This window comes from Dipodomys spectabilis, unplaced genomic scaffold (genome assembly GCF_019054845.1).
Source record: "Dipodomys spectabilis isolate Male_0828 unplaced genomic scaffold, ASM1905484v1 ptg000173l, whole genome shotgun sequence".
Classification (NCBI taxonomy): Eukaryota; Metazoa; Chordata; class Mammalia; order Rodentia; family Heteromyidae; genus Dipodomys; species Dipodomys spectabilis.
In genome coordinates, this window is record NW_024870850.1 from 3417106 (window position 1) to 3435995 (window position 18890).

Genomic DNA, 18890 nt, shown 5'->3' on the forward strand with positions numbered 1-18890 from the left:
GGGGCCATGGGACGGGGCATTGGGGGGACAGGGAAAGGGGGGGAGGATACCAGGAGGCCTGTGCTGGGCCAGCCTTACACCCAAGACCTTCGGCCATCTCCAGCTGCTGGAAGGAGCCTCTCAGGAGCAGCGGCAGAACCTGGGGCTCATGCCCCCTGACTACTATTACTACCTCAACCAGTCAGACACCTACAAGGTAGATGGCACCGATGACCGGAATGACTTCAGTGAGACCCTGGTGAGAACGGGCCGCCGCCATTCCAGCCCCCCAGCCACTCCCTCACAGCTCAGGGAAGATGTCAATGGCTCAAGCCTGTCATCCTAATAACTCAGGAGGCTGAGACCTGAGGATCATGGTTGCAAGCCAGCCTGGGCAGAAAAATCTGGGAGAATTATCTCCAATAACCAGCAAAAAGCTGGAACTGGGAAGTGGGGCTGTGGCTCAAGTGTTAAGAGTGCTAGCCTGGGGGGGGGGGGGGGGGGGGAGGGGAAGGGCTCAGTGACCAGGCACTGGTGCTCAAGCCTGTAATCCTAGGTACTCAGGAAGCTGAGTTCTGAGGATCGAGGTTCAAAGTTATCCCAGGCAGGAAAATCCATGAGACTCCTACCTCCAATGAACCAGCAAAATGCCAAAATGGTGTTGTGGCTCAAAGTGGTAGAAGCACAAAAAGCCTGTGACTTCAAACCCCAGGACCAGCAAAAAATAAACAAACAAACAAGTAAATAAGAAGAAAGAAAGAAAAAAGCTAGTCTCTGAGTTCAAGCCCTAGTACTTGCAGTGAGAGAGACAGAGACAGAGACAGAGAAAGGAAGAGAGGGAGGGAGAGAAAGGGAGGGAGTGGGGAGGAGGAAGGAAGGAAGGAAGGAGGGAGGGAACGAGGGAGGGAAGAAGAGAAAAGAAACCAAGGTTCAGGGAGGTACAGGGACTTAGCTAACATCACATGGCAAGTGGATGAAAGCCAAGTCAGGCATCCATGCTGTGGTTCTGGGAGCTTGTCACTGGGGTCAGGCTGGAGACTCAGGTGGGTGACACAGGCTGCGTCCCCTGTTGTGTCCACAGGGCGCCATGCAGGTCATTGGGATCCCACCCAGTGTCCAGCAGCTAGTCCTGCAGCTCGTGGCTGGGATCCTGCACCTGGGAAACGTCAGCTTCTGTGAAGAGGGGAACTACGCACGGGTGGAAAGTGTGGACCGTGAGTCTGGGTGCAGGGGAGGAAAGGCCTGAGGCCTCATGAATGCCATCTGCTTCCTCACTACGACGTCAGTGCTATGGGGAAAGACAGGGAGCTGGTGGCTCACGCCTGTAATCCTAGCTACTCAGGAGGCTGAGATCTCAGGGTCCTTGTTCAAAAACCACCCTGGCAGGAAAGTCCATGAGACTCATCTCCAATTAATTACCAAAAAGCCAGAAGTGGAGCTGTGGCTCAAGGGGTAGAGCACTAGCCTTGAGTAAGAAAGCTACAGGACAGTGCCTGGGCCCTAAATTCAATCCCCAAGACTGGCATAAAAAGGAAGGAAGGAAGGGAAGGAGGAAGGAAGGGAGGGAGGGAGGGAGGGAGGGAGGGAGGGAGGAGCATGTATGTCCCCAAGAGCCTGACCCGCTGCCTCCTATGCCTGGCCTGCAGTCTTGGCTTTTCCTGCTTACCTGCTGGGCATCGACAGCGAGCGGCTGCAGGAGAAGCTGACCAGCCGCAAGATGGACAGCCGCTGGGGCGGCCGGAGCGAGTCTATCGATGTCACCCTCAACGTGGAGCAGGCGGCCTACACCCGCGATGCCCTGGCCAAGGGGCTGTATGCTCGCCTCTTTGACTTCCTGGTGGAGGTGAGCGTCTAGGCCCCATCCCACAGTGAGGGCTAGTTGCCTCTTATCACCCAGAGCCGGGTAAAGGGTTGCCAAGGAGACAAAGTGATGGATGGAATGGGAGAGGAAGGGAAAATGACATGTTAAGGGCAAGAATAATCATAGCCCAGTACAGTGGCTCACTCCTGCAAATACAGGAGTATTTGGGAGGCTGAGATCTGAGGATTGGATTGGAAGCTAGCCCAGGCAAGAAAGCCCATGAGGTTTTTATCTCTAATTAAACACCAAAAAAGCCAGGAGTGTGGTTCAAGTGGTAGAGCACAGCCTTGAGCAGAGACACTCAAGGACAGCCCCCAGGCCTTGAGTTCAAACAAAGTTTTAAAGACCCCATCTCAACAGAAGAAGCTGAGCACTGTGGTGTGTACCTGTCATCCCAGCTAGAGGAGGAAATATAATAGAAGGATCATAGTACAGGCCAGCCCCAGGCAAAAAGTAAGAGCCTATCTCAAAATCAAAGCAAACAGGGCTGTGGGTGCAATTTAAGTGGTAAACAATGCACTTGCCCAGCAACTACAAATCCTAATACTGAGAAAAATAAATAATCCCAATTGCAGCAAAACGTTATATAACAGTATGTGCAGGCATTGACCTCAGTGTTTTATCCATCTCTACCATCTTAAGATGGGGTGGGGCTCAGTGCTGAGAGTTTGTTGTTGTTGTTGTTGTGAGTTTGTTTGTTTGATTTTTTAGCCAGTCATGGGGCTTGAACTCAGAGGCTTGAACTCAGAGCCTGGGCCCTGTCCCTGAGTTTCTCTTTGCTCAAGGCTAGCGCTCTACCACTTGAGCCACAATGCCACTTCTGGCTTTTTCTGTCTATGTGGTGTTGAGGAATCATGAATGCTAGGCAAGCACTCTACCACTAAGCCACATTCCCAGCTTTAGTGCTGAGTTTGCCCAGCAAGTTCCAGGCTGGGTTCCTGACACAGCACCACAAAAAAAGAAAAAAAAAAAGCCAGGGACCTTGAACCCTATATATTCAAGAGGATGATGGTCAAAGCCAGCCTGGGCAGAAAAGCCTTCTAGACTCCATCTCCAGTTAACCAGCAAAAAGCTGGACTGGAGGTGTGTTTCAGGGGGTAGAACATAAGCTGTGTGCAAGCAAGCCAAGCCAGAGGAGGCCTGAACGAGTTCAAACTTGAATACCAGGCAGAGAAAGAGCAAGAAAGACTCTGAGAGTAGCTTGCTGGCAACCTGGATTTGTGCGGATGATCACTAACTGGTCCCCACCTGTACACAGGCCATCAACCGCGCCATGCAGAAACCCCAGGAAGAGTACAGCATCGGTGTGCTGGACATCTACGGCTTTGAGATCTTCCAGGTTTGGTCCCTGGGCCTCTAATCCCCACCCCAGCCCTCATCCTGCTCCCCTCTGTGACTTTGAGGTAACCCAGTGGCCAGGACAGCCTCCAGCATCACCCCAGTGACAAGAGACCCCTTTCTTTCCTCGGCAGAAAAATGGCTTTGAGCAGTTCTGCATCAACTTCGTCAATGAAAAGCTGCAACAAATCTTTATTGAACTCACCCTAAAGGCAGAGCAGGTGGGCAGGGAAACCAAGGATGGAGTTTGGCCATGTGGAGGGGGGGGGGGGGGTCACTGGGAATCCACTGTGCCCCCTCTCCTGCCTCTCCCTCTGTTGTGTCAGTCAGTTTCAAATTGCTATAATGAAATGCCTGAGATAATCAGCTTATAAAGAGGAAAGGGTTTTGCTTTTTGTTTGGCTCATGGCTTTGAAATTCCAGTCCAAGGGTCAGAGCTTTAGGCCTCTAATGGGGACACTGATGGTGACGATGGGAAGTATCTGATGAACAAACTGCAAACTGCTCACCTCATGGTTAGGAAGACAGACAGACAGACAGACAGACAGACAGGCAGGTGGGCAGGCGGGAGGGCAGGCAGGCAGGCAGATGGGCAAAGAAAGAGACAGAGAGGACAAAGAGACACAGAAAGAGAAGTCCCACTGGCCACCTAAATGGTGCTATTGGAAAGTGGCAAACCCCAGTAGGTGGGGCCTACTGGGAGGTCTTTAGGTTATTGGGGGTGTGCCATTTAGAGGGATAGGGTGCAGGGGCTCAAGCCTGTAATCCTACCTGCTTTTGGAGCAGAGATCCTGAGGTCTTGGTCCAAGGCCAGCCCAGACAAAAGTTCATGAGATTCCATCTCAAGCAATGTCTGGGTATGGTGCCACTCATTTGTCATCCCAACCACTCCTGCCAAATAGGAAGATGGCAGCTCAGGCCAGCCCGGGCATAAAGACACACCCAACACTGCAAATAACTGATGGAGGCTGGGAGGCATGGCTCTTTTTGTTGTTGTTTTTGGTTAGTTGTGGGGCTTGAACTCTGGGGTCCGGGCACTGTCCCTGAGCTCTTCAGCTCAAGGAGAGCTCTCTACCACTTGAGCCACAGCACCACTTCCAGTTTTCTGGTGGTTAGGCGACAAAAACCCAAGCTGGCTTTGAACCTCGATTCTCAGATCTCAGCCTCCCGAGTAGCTAGAATTACAGGAGTGAGCCACCGAGCCCGGCAAGGCATGGCTCTTGGGTGGTGGGGTGTTTACCTAGCAAGTGCTAGACCCTGAATTCAATAACCTAGTATCACTGAAAAATAATTCTGGGGCTGGGAAGGTGGCTCAGTGGTAGAGCACTTGCCTTGCATGCATGAGGCCCTGGGTTTGATTCCTCAGCACCACATAAGCAAAAAGAAAAAAACCGGAAGTGGCGATGTGGCTCAAGTGGTAGAGCACTAGCCTTGAGCTGAAGAGCTGAGGGACAGCGCCCAGGCCTAGAGTTCAGGCCCCACGACTGGACCCAAAAAAAAATTCTGTACCCCCTTTTCTGCACCCCCCAGGAGGAGTATGTGCAGGAGGGCATCCGCTGGACCCCCATCGAGTACTTCAACAACAAAATCGTCTGTGACCTCATTGAAAACAAGCTGGTGAGAGCCAGGACAGACTTTGGGGAGTCTTGCTGTACCCCAGAACTGGGGCCTGGTAGGCCCAGGGGTGGCTGTGGTACCCCAGGACTTGCCACCATCGCCTTAAGCCCCACAGCACACCTGCTCCCCTCTCTCATTTATTCAGCCTTGGGGTAGCCATGTTGGCTCTCCCACCAAATGACTCCTGTCTGGAGAAGAAAAAGAGGCCTGGATCCCTAACGGGGTCCTCCACACTGTCTTCCACCCCAGCCAGAGGGTGACCACAGCAGCCCTCCCCTCCCATACGCACACAGCCGGGTGCAGGGGAGCAGCCTGAGCCCCCCTCTGCTCCCTCACAGAGTCCCCCGGGCATCATGAGCGTGCTGGACGACGTGTGTGCCACCATGCACGCCACGGGCGGTGGCGCTGACCAGACGCTGCTGCAGAAGCTGCAGGCGGCCGTGGGCACCCACGAACACTTCAACAGCTGGAGCGCTGGCTTCGTCATCCACCACTATGCTGGCAAAGTGTGTCCCTCCCTCCCCTTGCTGATCAGGGACCCTCCCAGTGCCCCCACCCCCAGGTTGCTAGAACCTGGCTCCCTGTTTCTCCAGCGTCCAGGCTGCCAGTGTGTACAGGCCCCACACGTGACAGCCTCAGCTTGGCTGGAACCCCCACCAGGAGCCCAAATTTGGGCAATCAGGACCCTTCCCTATGCATGCACAGCACCTTAAACCCCAACATGAACCACCCCAATCCCAAACCAGCACACAGCGCCCACCATCCAGATCCTACCTTGGAAAGCGAATTCCTAAGCTCCTGCAAGCCACCAAAAGTGGGTTAGATTCCCTCCTTCAGAGCCCTGAAGCAGGCTGGTAGAGACCCGTCCCTGGTCAGTGCCCACCCCACCTCACCCTTCCCCCCCACCTCCCCCCAGGTCTCCTACAACGTCAGCGGCTTCTGCGAGAGGAACCGAGACGTTCTCTTCACTGACCTCATCGAACTGATGCAGACCAGTGAGCAGTGAGTGTTCCAGGGCCTGGGGCACCTCGGGCACAGCCCCACCACCACCACCACAGAGATGGAGGGAGGACTGGGGGCCACACCACCTTCCCCAGAGCCCCCCAACACACCAGGGGCTTTGTCGGGGGCAGCACGTGATAGAGGCAAAGTTCTGATCTCCAACTGCACAGGCTAGGGGTGAACATAGCTGAGTTGCAGAGTGCTTACTTAGCATGCATGAGGACCCTGGGTTCTATCACCCAGCCAGCACCCCAGGAGTGAATCCTGTTCTCCTAATCCTCAGGGATTCTCCCCAGAGAAACCTGGGACCAACTCCTTACAGTTCCCATCCTGAGCTCCTCACTGAAAAGCACTGGTTGGACAGTTGTCTCTTTAGCACAGAAAACAAACACACACACACACACACACACACACACACACACACACACACACCTTGAATACAGCTAGGTACCAGTTTCTACCATTTCCATTTGGTTCCGGAGGTCCTATGATTGGAACTCAAAATCACTCACTTGCTCAACTGGCATTCTTATTTATGTAATTGTAACCCCTCTGTATATCACCCTTACAATAAAATATTTTTAAATGAGGGGGTGTGGCTCCAGTGAGGGGGTGTGGCTCCAGTGAGGGGGTGTGGCTTGCATGCTGCGGGGCATGGCTCATGTGGCAAGAGCTGATTCAGGCCTTAAGGGATGTGGCTTGAGCAGCAGAGCACCTGCCTCACAAGCCAGAGGCGCCGAGTTCAAGCCCCATTACCCCCAAGCAAAAACAAACAAAACAAGCCATGCTCCCACCAGTGGCTCATACCTGTCATCCTAGGTACTCAGGAGCCTGAGCTCTGAGATCATAGTTCAAAGTGAACCCTGGGCAGGAAAGTCTGAGAGACTCTTAACTCCCATCAAGCAGTAAAAAGTTGGAAGTGTGTGGCTCAAGTTTGTGGAGCACCAGTTGAGCAAGAAAGCTGAGCAAGTGGGAGGTACAAGCCCCAATACTACATGCATGCATATACATATCTATATATGAATATATGCATATATACATATATGTATATATATATATATATATATATATATATATATATATATATATACATATGCAATCCCCAGTTGATGGACACTTAGGGTATTTCTCATCGTTGACTATTATCTGCAGAGAGTCAACCACAAAAATCTTCACACATGCTTCTTCGCAGCAAAAGGACACCACCAACCTCACCCCTCACCCATCTCATTCAGGAAGAACCCTGTTGTGCATCCTGGCACAGCAGCGACCCACCTGTGGGAGGGATGCCCCAGGGTCCAGCTGCACTTCCAACACGTCCTCTCTCCTGCCCAGGGACTTCCTCCGAATGCTCTTTCCTGAGAAGCTGGACATAGACAAGAAGGGGCGCCCTAGCACTGCTGGCTCCAAGATCAAAGTGAGTCTAGGATATGTGAGGGGGAAGAGGGGTTGGAGGTGACTATGGTTTGCCCTGTCCAGCTGGCATAGTTTCTCTCTCATTGTCTGTAATTGGTCATTTGCCAATCATCTCCTCTTCCTCTTTCTCCTCCTCCTCCTCCTCCTCCTGCTCCTCCTCCTCCTCCTCCTCTTCTCTTCCTCCTCCTCCTCCTCCTTATCTTTTTCTTCTTCTTATCTTCTTTCTTTCTTCATTTATTTATTTATTTATTATTGCAGTCCTAGGGTTTGAACTCAGGGCCTGTGCACTTGTCCCCTGGGCTTCTTTTGCTCAAGGCTAGCACTCTACCACTTGAGCCTCAGCAGTACCACTTCTGGCTTTTTCTGTGTATGTGGTACTGAGGAATCGAACCCAGAGCTTTATGCATGCTAGGCAAGAAATCTACTACTAAGCTACATTTCCCAGCCCATCTTTCTTCATTCTTTTAGTCTCTTTATTGTTGTCTTTTCTTCTTTCCATCCTTTCTCTCGCCTGCTCTTCCCACCTTCTTTCCTTCCTCCTTTTCTTTGAACTGCTTGAGGTTGGGCCAAAAGCCTCCTATATAGGTGCTAAGCAAGCATTCTCCCATTGAGCTACCCCTCCAACCCATTTTCTCATTTGTAAAATACACATAAGGCCTGGCACCAGCGGCTCACACCTGTAATCCTAGCTACTCAGGAGGCTGAGATCTGAGGATTGCTGCTTGAAGCCAGCCCAGGAGGGAAAGTCTATGAGCCTCTTATCTCCAATAAACCACCAGAAAACCGGAAATGGCACTGTGGCTCAAGTGGTGGAGCATTCGCCTTGAGCTAAAGAGCTCAGGGACAAGTCCTAGGCCTAGAATTCAAGCCCCAGACTGACCCCCCCCCCCAAAAAAAAACCACATAAGATTGGCTATTTTTCCTTTTAGTGTGCGTGGAAGTTCAGTGGCATGAGCACATTTGCGTTGTGTGTTACTACCCGCACAATCCATCTCCAGCACTTTTGCATCTTACCAAACTGCAACTTTGTCCCTGTGAAACACCAACTCCCCTCCCAACCCTCTACACACACACACACACACACACACACACACACACACACGTGCGCACATGCCCGTCCCAGGCCCTCTATTCCACTTCTTGTCTACTGACTCTGTGACCCCACTCCAAGGCCCTCCTATGAGAGGGTCACACAGTATTTGTTGTGTGGGGTTGATTTTTACTAGGCATTGTATCCTCCAGATTCACTCATGTCTCAGCATGTCAGAATTGTCTTCCTTTTTGCAGCTGAGTAATATTCCACGTGAATGGACTTCCTTAGGTTTTACTTGGCTTACTTCCATGTTTCCGCTGTAATTCAAAAGGCTGCCATGAATATGGAAGGCCCATCCCTATAATATACCAACAGCCAATCAGCGAATCCTGGCGCAACAGGGACACAGACACACAGAAATGGTGCAGGCCCACTTAGAAGTTGAGGAGCCAAGGGCTCAAGGAGGGCAAGGCATTAGTCAGAGACACAGCCACACTGAATCTGTCCTGCCACTGCCACTAGTCCTCTCACCTGAAGGGACTGAGTTCCTTCCTTGTCCTACCCAAGTGATTAAAGTGCATAAGCCAAGACTGACTCCTGCACACCTCTAAAGCCCTTGTCCCCCTAAAAGACCAGTAGAAATACTCTCCAGGCAACCAACCTTTCCTCAGCACTTACTACCACCAAGCTATATGTTGAACTCAAGTCTTGGGCTGGAGGGGGATGGACACACAAGCAATCAGAAGTGAGGTGTGCATACCTGTGGCCTATCAGGTGCCTTCAATCCCCTCCACCCCCCACTTCCATGTCTCTGTTTATTGGCGATGGGGGAAGAAACAGGCCCCAGGGACCTACCTATATGCCTGTTCCCTCGACCACCTGCCTTTCTCTGTCTCAGAAACAAGCCAATGACCTTGTGGCCACCCTGAAGAGGTGCACACCCCACTACATCCGCTGCATCAAACCCAACGAGACCAAGCGACCCCGAGACTGGGAGGAGAACAGGTGACCCCAGTTGGCCAGGTCTGGCCACTAGTTGGACCTACCTGACCCACACACTGAGCCCTTGAGACCAGCTTAAAACCCCTTGGGGCTTCATGATTTCAGTCAAAACTCAACAAGACACCCCTGACCCCCGAGGTAACCCCAGACTGAGCGTGGGATGATCCAGGGACTTGCACACATACCTCCACAATTCCCCAGACCCCAACTCAAGAACTGACCACCGGGATGAATCCAGGCCCCTCTCCCAACCTTCCAAGCTGAGCCTCAAAGCCCCCCAGACCTCTGAACCGGCCCCAGCACAAATCTAGATGCTCCTCCCCCCACCCAGACCTTTGGGGTGCACTTTCCAGCCCTTGGGTACTCAGGACGCCCACCCAACAGGGTCAAGCACCAGGTGGAGTACCTAGGCCTGAGAGAGAACATTCGGGTGCGCAGGGCCGGATTCGCATACCGCCGCCAGTTCTCCAAGTTCCTGCAAAGGTAAGGAGCCCCGCCCCTCTCGACACCTCACTCCCAGTGCTCTGCCCCTTCCATATGCCCCGCCCCTCCCGACACCACACCCCTTTCGATGCCACGCCCTCATCGATGCCACGCCCCTGCCCGAAGCACGCCCCTCTGATTGCCCCACCTCTCCTCAACACCCGACCCACCCCTTCCCCAATGCCACTCCCCTTCCTAATGCCCCGCCCCTCATCAGAATGGCCAGCTGGCCCCATCTGCCCCCATCCCCCCCATAATCCCATCTGTCTCCAGGTACGCCATTCTGACCCCTGAAACGTGGCCGCGGTGGCGTGGGGACGAACGGCAGGGAGTTCAGCACCTGCTTCGGGCGGTCAACATGGATCCTGACCAGTACCAGATGGGCAGCACCAAGGTCTTCGTGAAGAACCCAGAGTCGGTAAGTGAGCACAAACAAGGGAGTGAGCCAGAAAGAGGAGAGAGAGAGAGGCTGAGAAAAACTGAAAAATAGATGGAGAAAGACACTAATTCCAGAGATAAGAGAGAGAAAAAATACTTGGGCATGGTAGTGCATGCCTGTAATCCCAGCACTTCGGAGGCTGAGGCAGGAGAATGGAGGACAGACTGAGCTACATAATGAATTTGAAGCTACACAGCAAGACCTAGTCTCAAAGAGAGAGGAGAGAGCCAGGTGCCAGCTATTGGGAAGACTGGGATTGGGAGGATCATGGTTCTCAGCCAGCCTGGCAGGTAAGTCCACTAGACTCCACTTCCAAAATATCCAGCAAAAAGCTGGGCTGAAAGTGTGGCTCAAGTCTAGAGTACCAAGCAAGCCAGCCAGCCAAGTAAGAAGGTAGCCCTGAGTTTAAATCCCAGTACTGCCACTGGGTCCTCTTCACAGAGCAGAAATAACATTTCAGGTGCTTGTCTTACCTGTCCAGAAGGTGTGGAGGTGGTTCCCAGTTGAGTGGACCACCCACTCCTACCTGGCTGGTCTCCTTTCTTTTTCTTTTCTTTTTGTCAGTCATGGGGCCTGAATTCTGGGCCTGGGCGCTGTCCCTCAGCTCTTCAGCTGTAGACTAGCGCTCTACCATTTGAACCTCTACCACTTGAACCTCAGCCCCACTTCTGGCTTTTTCTGCTTATGTGGTGCTGAGGAATTGAACCCAGGGCCTCATACATGCAAGGCAAGCACTCTACCACTGAGCCACCTTCCCAGCCGCTTGTCTGGTCTTCTCTTATTTGTTTGTTTGGTTGTTTATTGTCAGTCCTGGGGCTTGAACTCAGGACCCGGACTTGTTCCTGATCTTCTTTTTGCTCAAGGCTAGGATTCTACCACTTGAGCCACAGCATCACATCTGCCTTTTTCTGTTTACGTGGTACTGAGGAATTGAACCCAGGGCTTCATGCGTGCTAGGCAAACACTCTGCCACTAAGCCACATTCCCAGCCCTCCTTCTATTTATACCCTATCCAGTCAGCAAAACACAGAATGTACCTAGGAGGCCTGGCACACACATGGGCATGTGAACACCATGGAGAATTGCTCTGAGAAACACAGAACATGCAAGCTATATGTGACAAGTCCTCTGAGTGAAGTGCTAATTATCTTTGGCAGTGCTAAGGCTTCATCTCAAACTTGATAGGCAGATGTTTTACCATTTGAGCCATACACACACCTCTAGCCCCGTTTTTCTGCTCTGTGTGTGCATGCGCTAATACTGGGGCCTGAGCTTGGAGCCTTGGCTTTTTTGCTCTACCACTTGATCCACAGCTCAACTTCTGGCTTTTTTGGGTGGTTAATTGGAGATAAGAGTCTCAACTTTATTAGCATTTCCCATCACTGACTGACAATACTATTACTTTTTTTTTGGCGGGGGGGGGGGGGGGGTCGTGGGGCCTGAACTCTGGGCCTGGGCGCTGTCCCTCAGCTCTTCAGCTCAAGGATAGCGCTCTACCACTTGAGCCATGGCACCACTTCTGGCTTTTTTTTTCTGCTTATGTGGTGCTGAGGAATCCAACCCAGGGCCTCATGCATGCAAGGCAAGCGCTCTACCACTGAGCCACCTTCCCAGTCCCAATACTATTACTTTTTAATCTAAATTTCTATTTGAATTTGGGAGTTTTTCATGAATGTTCTATCCCAATAGACTGTTCAATTCCGTGCTTAACACCTCATGTGAGCCCCATAATGAGAGAGTCCCCTGGATCTTGTGATCTAAATGAACTAAAAAAAGTTTCCTGTTTTGGGTGTGTGTGTGTGTGTGTGTGTGTTTGTGTGTGTGTGTGTGTGTGTGTGTGTGTGTGTGTGTGTGTGCGTGTGTGTGTGGTGCCAGTACTCAGACCTGAACTCAGGACCTCGGCGCCATCCCTTTAGCTTTTGTACTCAAGGCTAGCACTCTACCACTTGAGCCACAGCTCCACTTCCAGTTTTTTGCTGGTTAATTGGAGGTAAGTCTCACAGACTTTCTGCCTAAGGTGGCTTTGAATCGTGATGCTCAGATCTCAACCACCTGAGTAGCTAGGATTACAGGCGTGAGCCACCATGCATGACCACAGTGCCTGACTATGTGGGAAATGGGGGACCCCGGGGAAAAGCAGACACTCCAGCCCTTCGGGAGACACAAGGACCTCCTTGTTCTCTCCGCCCTCCCCCCCCCCCCCCCCCACCACCAGCTTTTCCTCCTGGAAGAAATGCGAGAGCGCAAGTTCGATGGCTTTGCCCGCACCATTCAGAAGGCTTGGCGGCGTCACATAGCCGTGCGAAAGTACGAGGAGATGCGGGAGGAAGGTGAGAGGCTTGGGGTAGGAGGGTTGGCTGAGGACAGACAGACAGGGGAGCCAGCCCGTGACCTTCAGGAGTGATCCTGTGTCCTCTCAGCTTCTAACATCCTGCTCAACAAGAAGGAACGCAGGAGGAATAGCATCAACCGGAACTTTGTCGGGGACTATCTGGGGCTGGAGGAGCGGCCTGAGCTGCGTCAGTTCCTGGGCAAGAGGGAGCGTGTGGACTTCGCTGACTCGGTCACCAAGTATGACCGCCGCTTCAAGGTGAGGCCCAAGCTGGTGGACACACCCAGGATTGTCTCCAGAGGGATTGCCCCATCTGGTCCAGACACACCTGTCCACAGGTGTATATTTACCTATCTCCCATACATCCATCTCACCACAGGTACATCTTTACCTGGTCCTGGCATGCATCTATTAGAATCACCTAACCACATGCCCGTGGCTCACACCTATCATCCTAGCCGCTCAGGAGGCTGAGATCTGAGGATCACAGTTCAAAGCCAGCCTGAGCAGGAAAGTCCATAAGACTCTTATCTCCAATCACAGAAAAAAAGTGGAAGTGGTGCTGTGGCTCAAGTGGTAGAGTGCTAGCCTTGAGCAAAAGGAGCTCAGGGGCAGTGCCAAGGCCCAGAGTTCAAGCCCCAGAACTGGCAAAAAAAAAAAAATCACCTGGCCAGATAATTCCACATTTACTTATCTTAACCTAGAAACCCACACCACAGGCCCACCATTACCTTTCCTAGGTGCATCCATCCATTAGCCTCACCCAGCCTAGACAAATATCTATGCCAATTGGCCACATTTTTACCTGGCCCAGATACACCTATCCACAGACTCACTCATAGGCCCAGGAGGCCTAGTCCACAGGCACTAAGGCCTGATTGACCCATTCAGCATTGATTGATCAGGTGTGTGCTCTCAAGGTAGCACAGGTACTCATGTGCACCCAGCTTGTGCACTCTCACCTGGCCTAAACAGCCAGGCACCTCCATGCCAGGTACACCCTCATCTAGCACAGATACCCTCACCTGAGGTATACATTCCTATCTACCAGGTATAACTAACTGGATTCACCTAGCCCAGGAACTTGCTGGGCAAGTCCCATGGGGCAGGTATACTGAGGTCATCCATATAAATTTGCTGGGGTAGATAGTTTCACACAGCCTGGATGCCCCCACCCCACCCTGCTTTGGTCAAGTTTTTGTGGCCCGTATACCCTCTCAGCTTGAGGCCCATGCCCTGGGCTCCAGCCACCAGGCCTTCTGTCCCTCATCTCCACAGCCCATCAGACGGGACTTGATCCTGACACCCAAGTATGTATATGTGATTGGACGAGAGAAGGTAAAAAAGGGACCTGAGAAAGGCCAGGTGCGTGAAATCTTGAAGAAGAAGCTGGACATCCAGGCCCTGCGAGGTGTCTCCCTCAGGTGAGACAAGTTCCCTTATCTGCCCCATAGACACCCTTCAGCTGCACTTGTTTCTGTGTGTGTGTGTGTGTGTGTGTGTGTGAGTGTGTGTTTCTGTACTGGTGGCTTGAACTCAGTCTGGGTGCTGCTGTCCCTTAGGTTTTGCACTGTGGTATTCTACCATGGGAGCCACACCTTCACTTCTGGCTATGTGCTGTTTTAATTGGTGGATAAGAGGCCCATGGACTTGCCAGCCCAGGCTAGCTTCAAACTGTGATCTCAGATATCAGCCTCCTGAATAGCTAGGATTACTGGTGTGAGCCAGCAGCACCCAGCCTACTTCTGGTTTTTAACAGCCCATCAGACAGGCTGCTTAATTGGAGATGAGAGTCCTGCCTGAGCTGGCTTTGAACTGGGATCCTCAGAGTTCAGCCTCCTGAGTAGGTGGGATTACAGGCATGAGCCACCAGTGCCTCCTCCTTTCCCTGAGCCCTCCCTGGACCTTACCTAGACCACACCTAAGCCTTCTCTTTCTTGCTCCTTACCTGACCCTCCCCTACTAGATCCCACAAGTCAGTTCTCCAACCTCCTCCCCCCCCCACCACCTATCCTGTACCTGTCTTTCCTCCTATCTTCCCCAGCACACGACAAGACGACTTCTTCATTCTCCAAGAGGACGCCGCAGACAGCTTCCTGGAAAGCATCTTCAAGACGGAGCTCATCAGCCTTCTGTGCAAGCGCTTCGAGGAGGTGGCCCGGAGGCCCCTGCCCCTAACCTTCAGCGACACGTAGGCCCCCCAAGTACACCCTCATCCTCATCCATGGGCAGGCAGCTGAGCCTGAGGACCTGGATGGACCCCACGGGCCACAGCCCACCCACTTTCCCCAGCCCTGCCAGGCTGCGGTGGGAAGACACACACACACCCCAGCTGCTACCCCCGAACTCCCTTTTCTCCTCCAGACTACAGTTCCGAGTGAAGAAGGAGGGCTGGGGAGGAGGTGGCACCCGCAGTGTCACATTCTCCCGCGGTTCCGGCGACCTGGCGGTGCTCAAGGTTGGTGGCCGGACCCTCACGGTCAGCGTGGGCGATGGACTGCCCAAGAGCTCCAGTGAGTCTGCGCGGAACTAAAGGGCAGAGCCAAAGAGGCGTGGTCTGGAAGAGGCTGGCTCTGTGTGGGTGGGCGGTGCCTACATGGACCAATCAACGCTGAGGGGCGGAGCCTGGGGGACTCCTCTGGAGTGGGCAAAGGCCACATCAGGGCCGTTCCAGAGGCAACCGGAGGCGAGGCCTTAGAGAAGCAGCCAATGACTGGAAGAGAAATGTGGGAGGGCGTGGCATTCTAGAATGGCAGGGGTGTGTCCTGAAGTGGGAGGACCCAGGTGAGGAGCAGATCCTGGAGTGGTGGGCGTTGCTGATGAAAAAGCCAATGAGCCTAAGGGGGCGTGGTCATGGGCAGAGCCATGGTGGACAGGATTTGCAGATGGGGTGAAGAGCTTGGTCTGACCTGTGTACTGCTGAAATACATGACTCTTCCATTTTCAGAGCCCACACGAAAGGGGATGACCCAGGGAAGACCCCGAAGATCAGCCCAGGCCCCTACCCAAGCAGCCCCTGGGCCCCCCAGAGGTGAGATACACCTCCCTTTGTACCTACCTTTGCCTCTAGAGGACCCCATGGTCTAGACTAGACGTACTGGCAAGGGAATCTTCTCTGTCCAGACTTCATCATATGGCCTCATTCCCCGCAGAATACAGGTTAAAATTAATTTGACATTTAGGTCCTGGTTTTTGTTGTTGCTTTTGTCAGTCGTGGGGCTTGAACTCTGGGCCTGGGCGCTGTCCCTGCACTCTTCAGTCAAAGAGAGCACTCTACCACTTGAGCCACAGCACCACTTCCTTAATTTGATATCTAAAACTCTTCATGAACCAACCCCAGCTAGCCACGGACCTCTCCTTCCATCCTGTTATGCAAACTACATTTCATTTTGTCATACTCATTACATTTATTCTTCTACCTGCCTCACAAATTCTCACACTAGTTGTGAAACGCCTATTCATCCTTCAAGACCTACCCACAAAAGCCCTCTTATGGGATTGATATCCCTCTAGTCTTCCTGTCTCCCTCAGATTCAGTCCTTACCACACTGGCTTGAGAGTGTGGCCACCTTCTCTCTCTGACTGGGAATGTGAAGCTAAAGACTCCTCTTAAAGAAGCCGGGTACCGATGGCTCATGCCTGTAATCTTAGCTACTCAGGAGGCTGAGATCTGAGGATCTCAGTTCAAAGCCAGCCCGGGCAGGAAAGTCTATGAAACTCTTATCTCCAATAAACTACCAGAAAACTGGAAGTGGCGCTGTAGCTCAAGTGGTAGATGGCTAGCCTTGAGCTGAAGAGCGCAGGGACAGTGCCCAAGCCCAGAGTTCAAGCCCCACAACCGACAAAAAAAAAAAACAAACTCATATATCCCCATCCTTGCTTCCATCTCAGGCCTGGACCGAAATGGCGTACCTTCCTCTGCCAAAAGAAATCCCCTGCCCCTGGAGATCACATCCGGAAGGAGCTCCCAGAGGCCTCCCATGGGCCCCCCATCTTCAGCTCTGGGGGCCAGCAGACGACCTCGGACACGACCACCCTCAGAGCTCAACACAGAGTTCCTCAATGTGCCTGACCAGGGCGTAGCAGGGTAGATAGGGTGGGAGGGCTTCAAGTCCCAGGAAGTGGTGAGGGGCTAAGGGAATACTTGGAGCTGTGATAAACACCCCATCCTCATTCTTACAGCATGCAGAGGAAGCGCAGCGTGGGGCAGAGACCTGTGCCTGGTGTGGGTCGACCCAAGCCCCAGCCTCGAACCCATGGCCCAAGGTGTCGGGCACTGTACCAGTATATAGGCCAAGATGTGGATGAGCTGAGCTTCAATGTGAATGAAGTCATTGAGATCCTCATGGAAGGTTCGTACTGGGGCAGGGGCTGAGGGTGGAATGTAAGACCCATCACATGGCCAGGCAGCTGCCATTGCTGCCCACCTGTGTCTCCCCACAAGAACAATGTTAAGCAGCTTACAAACACACCCTCTTTTGTGTAGCATAGCTTGGTAGTCCTGGACACAGAGCTGCCATGCAGGCTTTCTCCAGAGCACCCTCTCAGATTCTGTTCTCCTACAGATTCCTCCGGCTGGTGGAAGGGCAGGCTGCATGGCCAGGAGGGGCTCTTCCCAGGAAATTACGTCGAGAAGATCTGAACTCTGACTCTGGAATTATATCCTCTCATTAGCCACCTGCCGAGTCCTGCTAGCAGGAGCCTCTGGCCAGAACAGCCAGATTACTGATGTAGGGGGTCACCACTGCAGCACCTCCAGCTGGACCTTGGCTTCCTGCATGTCATGCCTGCCATCCAAGTCTGGGTTTCTTCATGTGTCAAACAGAACTAACTGCAGAACCTACCTCCAAGCTAGCTGCCTTGTGTGTAGGAAATGTGTCATGTGCCATCTTGTAGAGGAAGTGGGGGGACACAGCCCTGGGGAGGGACTCTTCCCCCTCCTCTGATTACTCAGGCAAATAAACACATGCAAGGTGAAAGTGGGGGGTCATTTACTGAGCACCCACAATAAAGATGATGCTTTGTGTGTGTGTGCATGTGCTGGTACTAGGGCTTGAACTTAGGACCTGGGTACCGTGTCTTAGCTTTTTCACTCAAGGCTAGTGTTCTACCAATTGAGCCACAGTTCCACTTCCAGATTTTTGCTGATTAATTGGAGGTAAGAGTCTCATAGACTTTCCTGCCCAGGCTGGCTTTGAACCATGATCTTCAGATCTCAGCCTCCTGAATAATCTGGGATTATGGCTATGAGCCACCAACACCTGGCTAAGATGATGTCTCTTTTTTTTTTTTTAGTTGTGGAACTTGAACTCAGGGCCTGGGTGCTGTCCTCAAGCTCTTTTGCTCAAGGCTAGTACTCTACCATTTTGAGCCACAGCTCCACTTCCAGTTTTTGAATAGCTGGCTTTGAACTGCGACCCTTAGATCTCAGCCTCCTGAGTAGCTAGGATTACAGGCATGAGCTACCAGTGCCCAGCCAACATGATACTGTTTTAATCTTGTGAAGGGAGAACTGAAACGCCCCCCCCACTTTTTGTCTCAGTGTTTTGTTTTTCTGAGACAGGACCCCCACAATGTTGCCCGAGTTGGCCCTGACTATCTGGGCTCAGGTGATCCTTCTGATTCCCATGGCACCATTCCTAATGCTTCCATTTAATGGTGGATAACCAGAGGCTCAGAGTGGTTCAGTCACTTACCTGAGACTCCACAGTCAAGCCCAGCATTCATATGGGTTGCTTTTACTCATATTTGAATTTGCCCCAGTTCTATTCAGAAATCGCATCCCAAATGACGTAAATGTTGTTGGCCTTGAATCTGAAGCCCCCCCAAGCCCATCTGGGATACGAGTGGACCCTGGGGAAGGAGGCAGATCCCAATGATTCCCCCAAAGCCACCATGGATCACCCCTGGCTCTTGTCCCCCACTCTGTTGGTGCCCTCTCAGCCTTTGATAGACTAGGGTCCGAATCATTTCTGACATTTGGGGATGTTCTACTAGAGTCTGCGCATTCTAGGGCTCTCTGCAAGGCCAATTTGAACCAATGTCCACTCTGGTCATGTCCTGTAGACCCAGCCCCTCAAAGAGCAGCCAGACTGGGAGAGACAGGGCCAAGACAGAAGGGGTGCAGAGAAGCTTGGTAAGCATTGGAGGCTAAAGTGGAATGGTCCCAATAGCTCTTGATGGCAGACACCTTGTAATGAAGGCACTCTTATCCCACTAAAGAATGAGGTGTGATGGATCCCAGAAAGACTATCCATCAGAAAGTTCCCAGGTACTAGCTAGGTCTCAGCACTTTTGATTATTGCTCAATCATTTTGAAAAATTGCCTAACGATCCCTGGAATGTCTCAGAAGCTCTCCATTTTCCATTTCTGTCTCTCTGTGTGTGG

The 18890-nt window shown here is 52.3% G+C and overlaps 1 protein-coding gene across 1 annotated transcript in view; it reads left to right on the forward strand.

Annotated features, from left to right (window-relative positions):
* Myo1f (myosin IF) overlaps positions 1-17517 on the forward strand; it is a 33402-nt gene extending 15885 nt beyond the window's left edge. The window contains 21 exon segments of the mRNA XM_042693833.1: positions 104-238; positions 1061-1193; positions 1626-1822; positions 3099-3179; positions 3313-3399; positions 4709-4795; positions 5134-5301; positions 5712-5797; positions 7133-7214; positions 9145-9251; positions 9633-9731; positions 10005-10149; positions 12386-12500; positions 12591-12760; positions 13781-13926; positions 14547-14693; positions 14867-15015; positions 15450-15533; positions 16394-16589; positions 16685-16854; positions 17068-17517. Coding sequence (XP_042549767.1) covers positions 104-238; positions 1061-1193; positions 1626-1822; positions 3099-3179; positions 3313-3399; positions 4709-4795; positions 5134-5301; positions 5712-5797; positions 7133-7214; positions 9145-9251; positions 9633-9731; positions 10005-10149; positions 12386-12500; positions 12591-12760; positions 13781-13926; positions 14547-14693; positions 14867-15015; positions 15450-15533; positions 16394-16589; positions 16685-16854; positions 17068-17144 — 2661 coding nt within the window. The 3' untranslated portion in view covers positions 17145-17517.
* The last annotated feature ends 1373 nt before the right edge of the window (positions 17518-18890 follow it).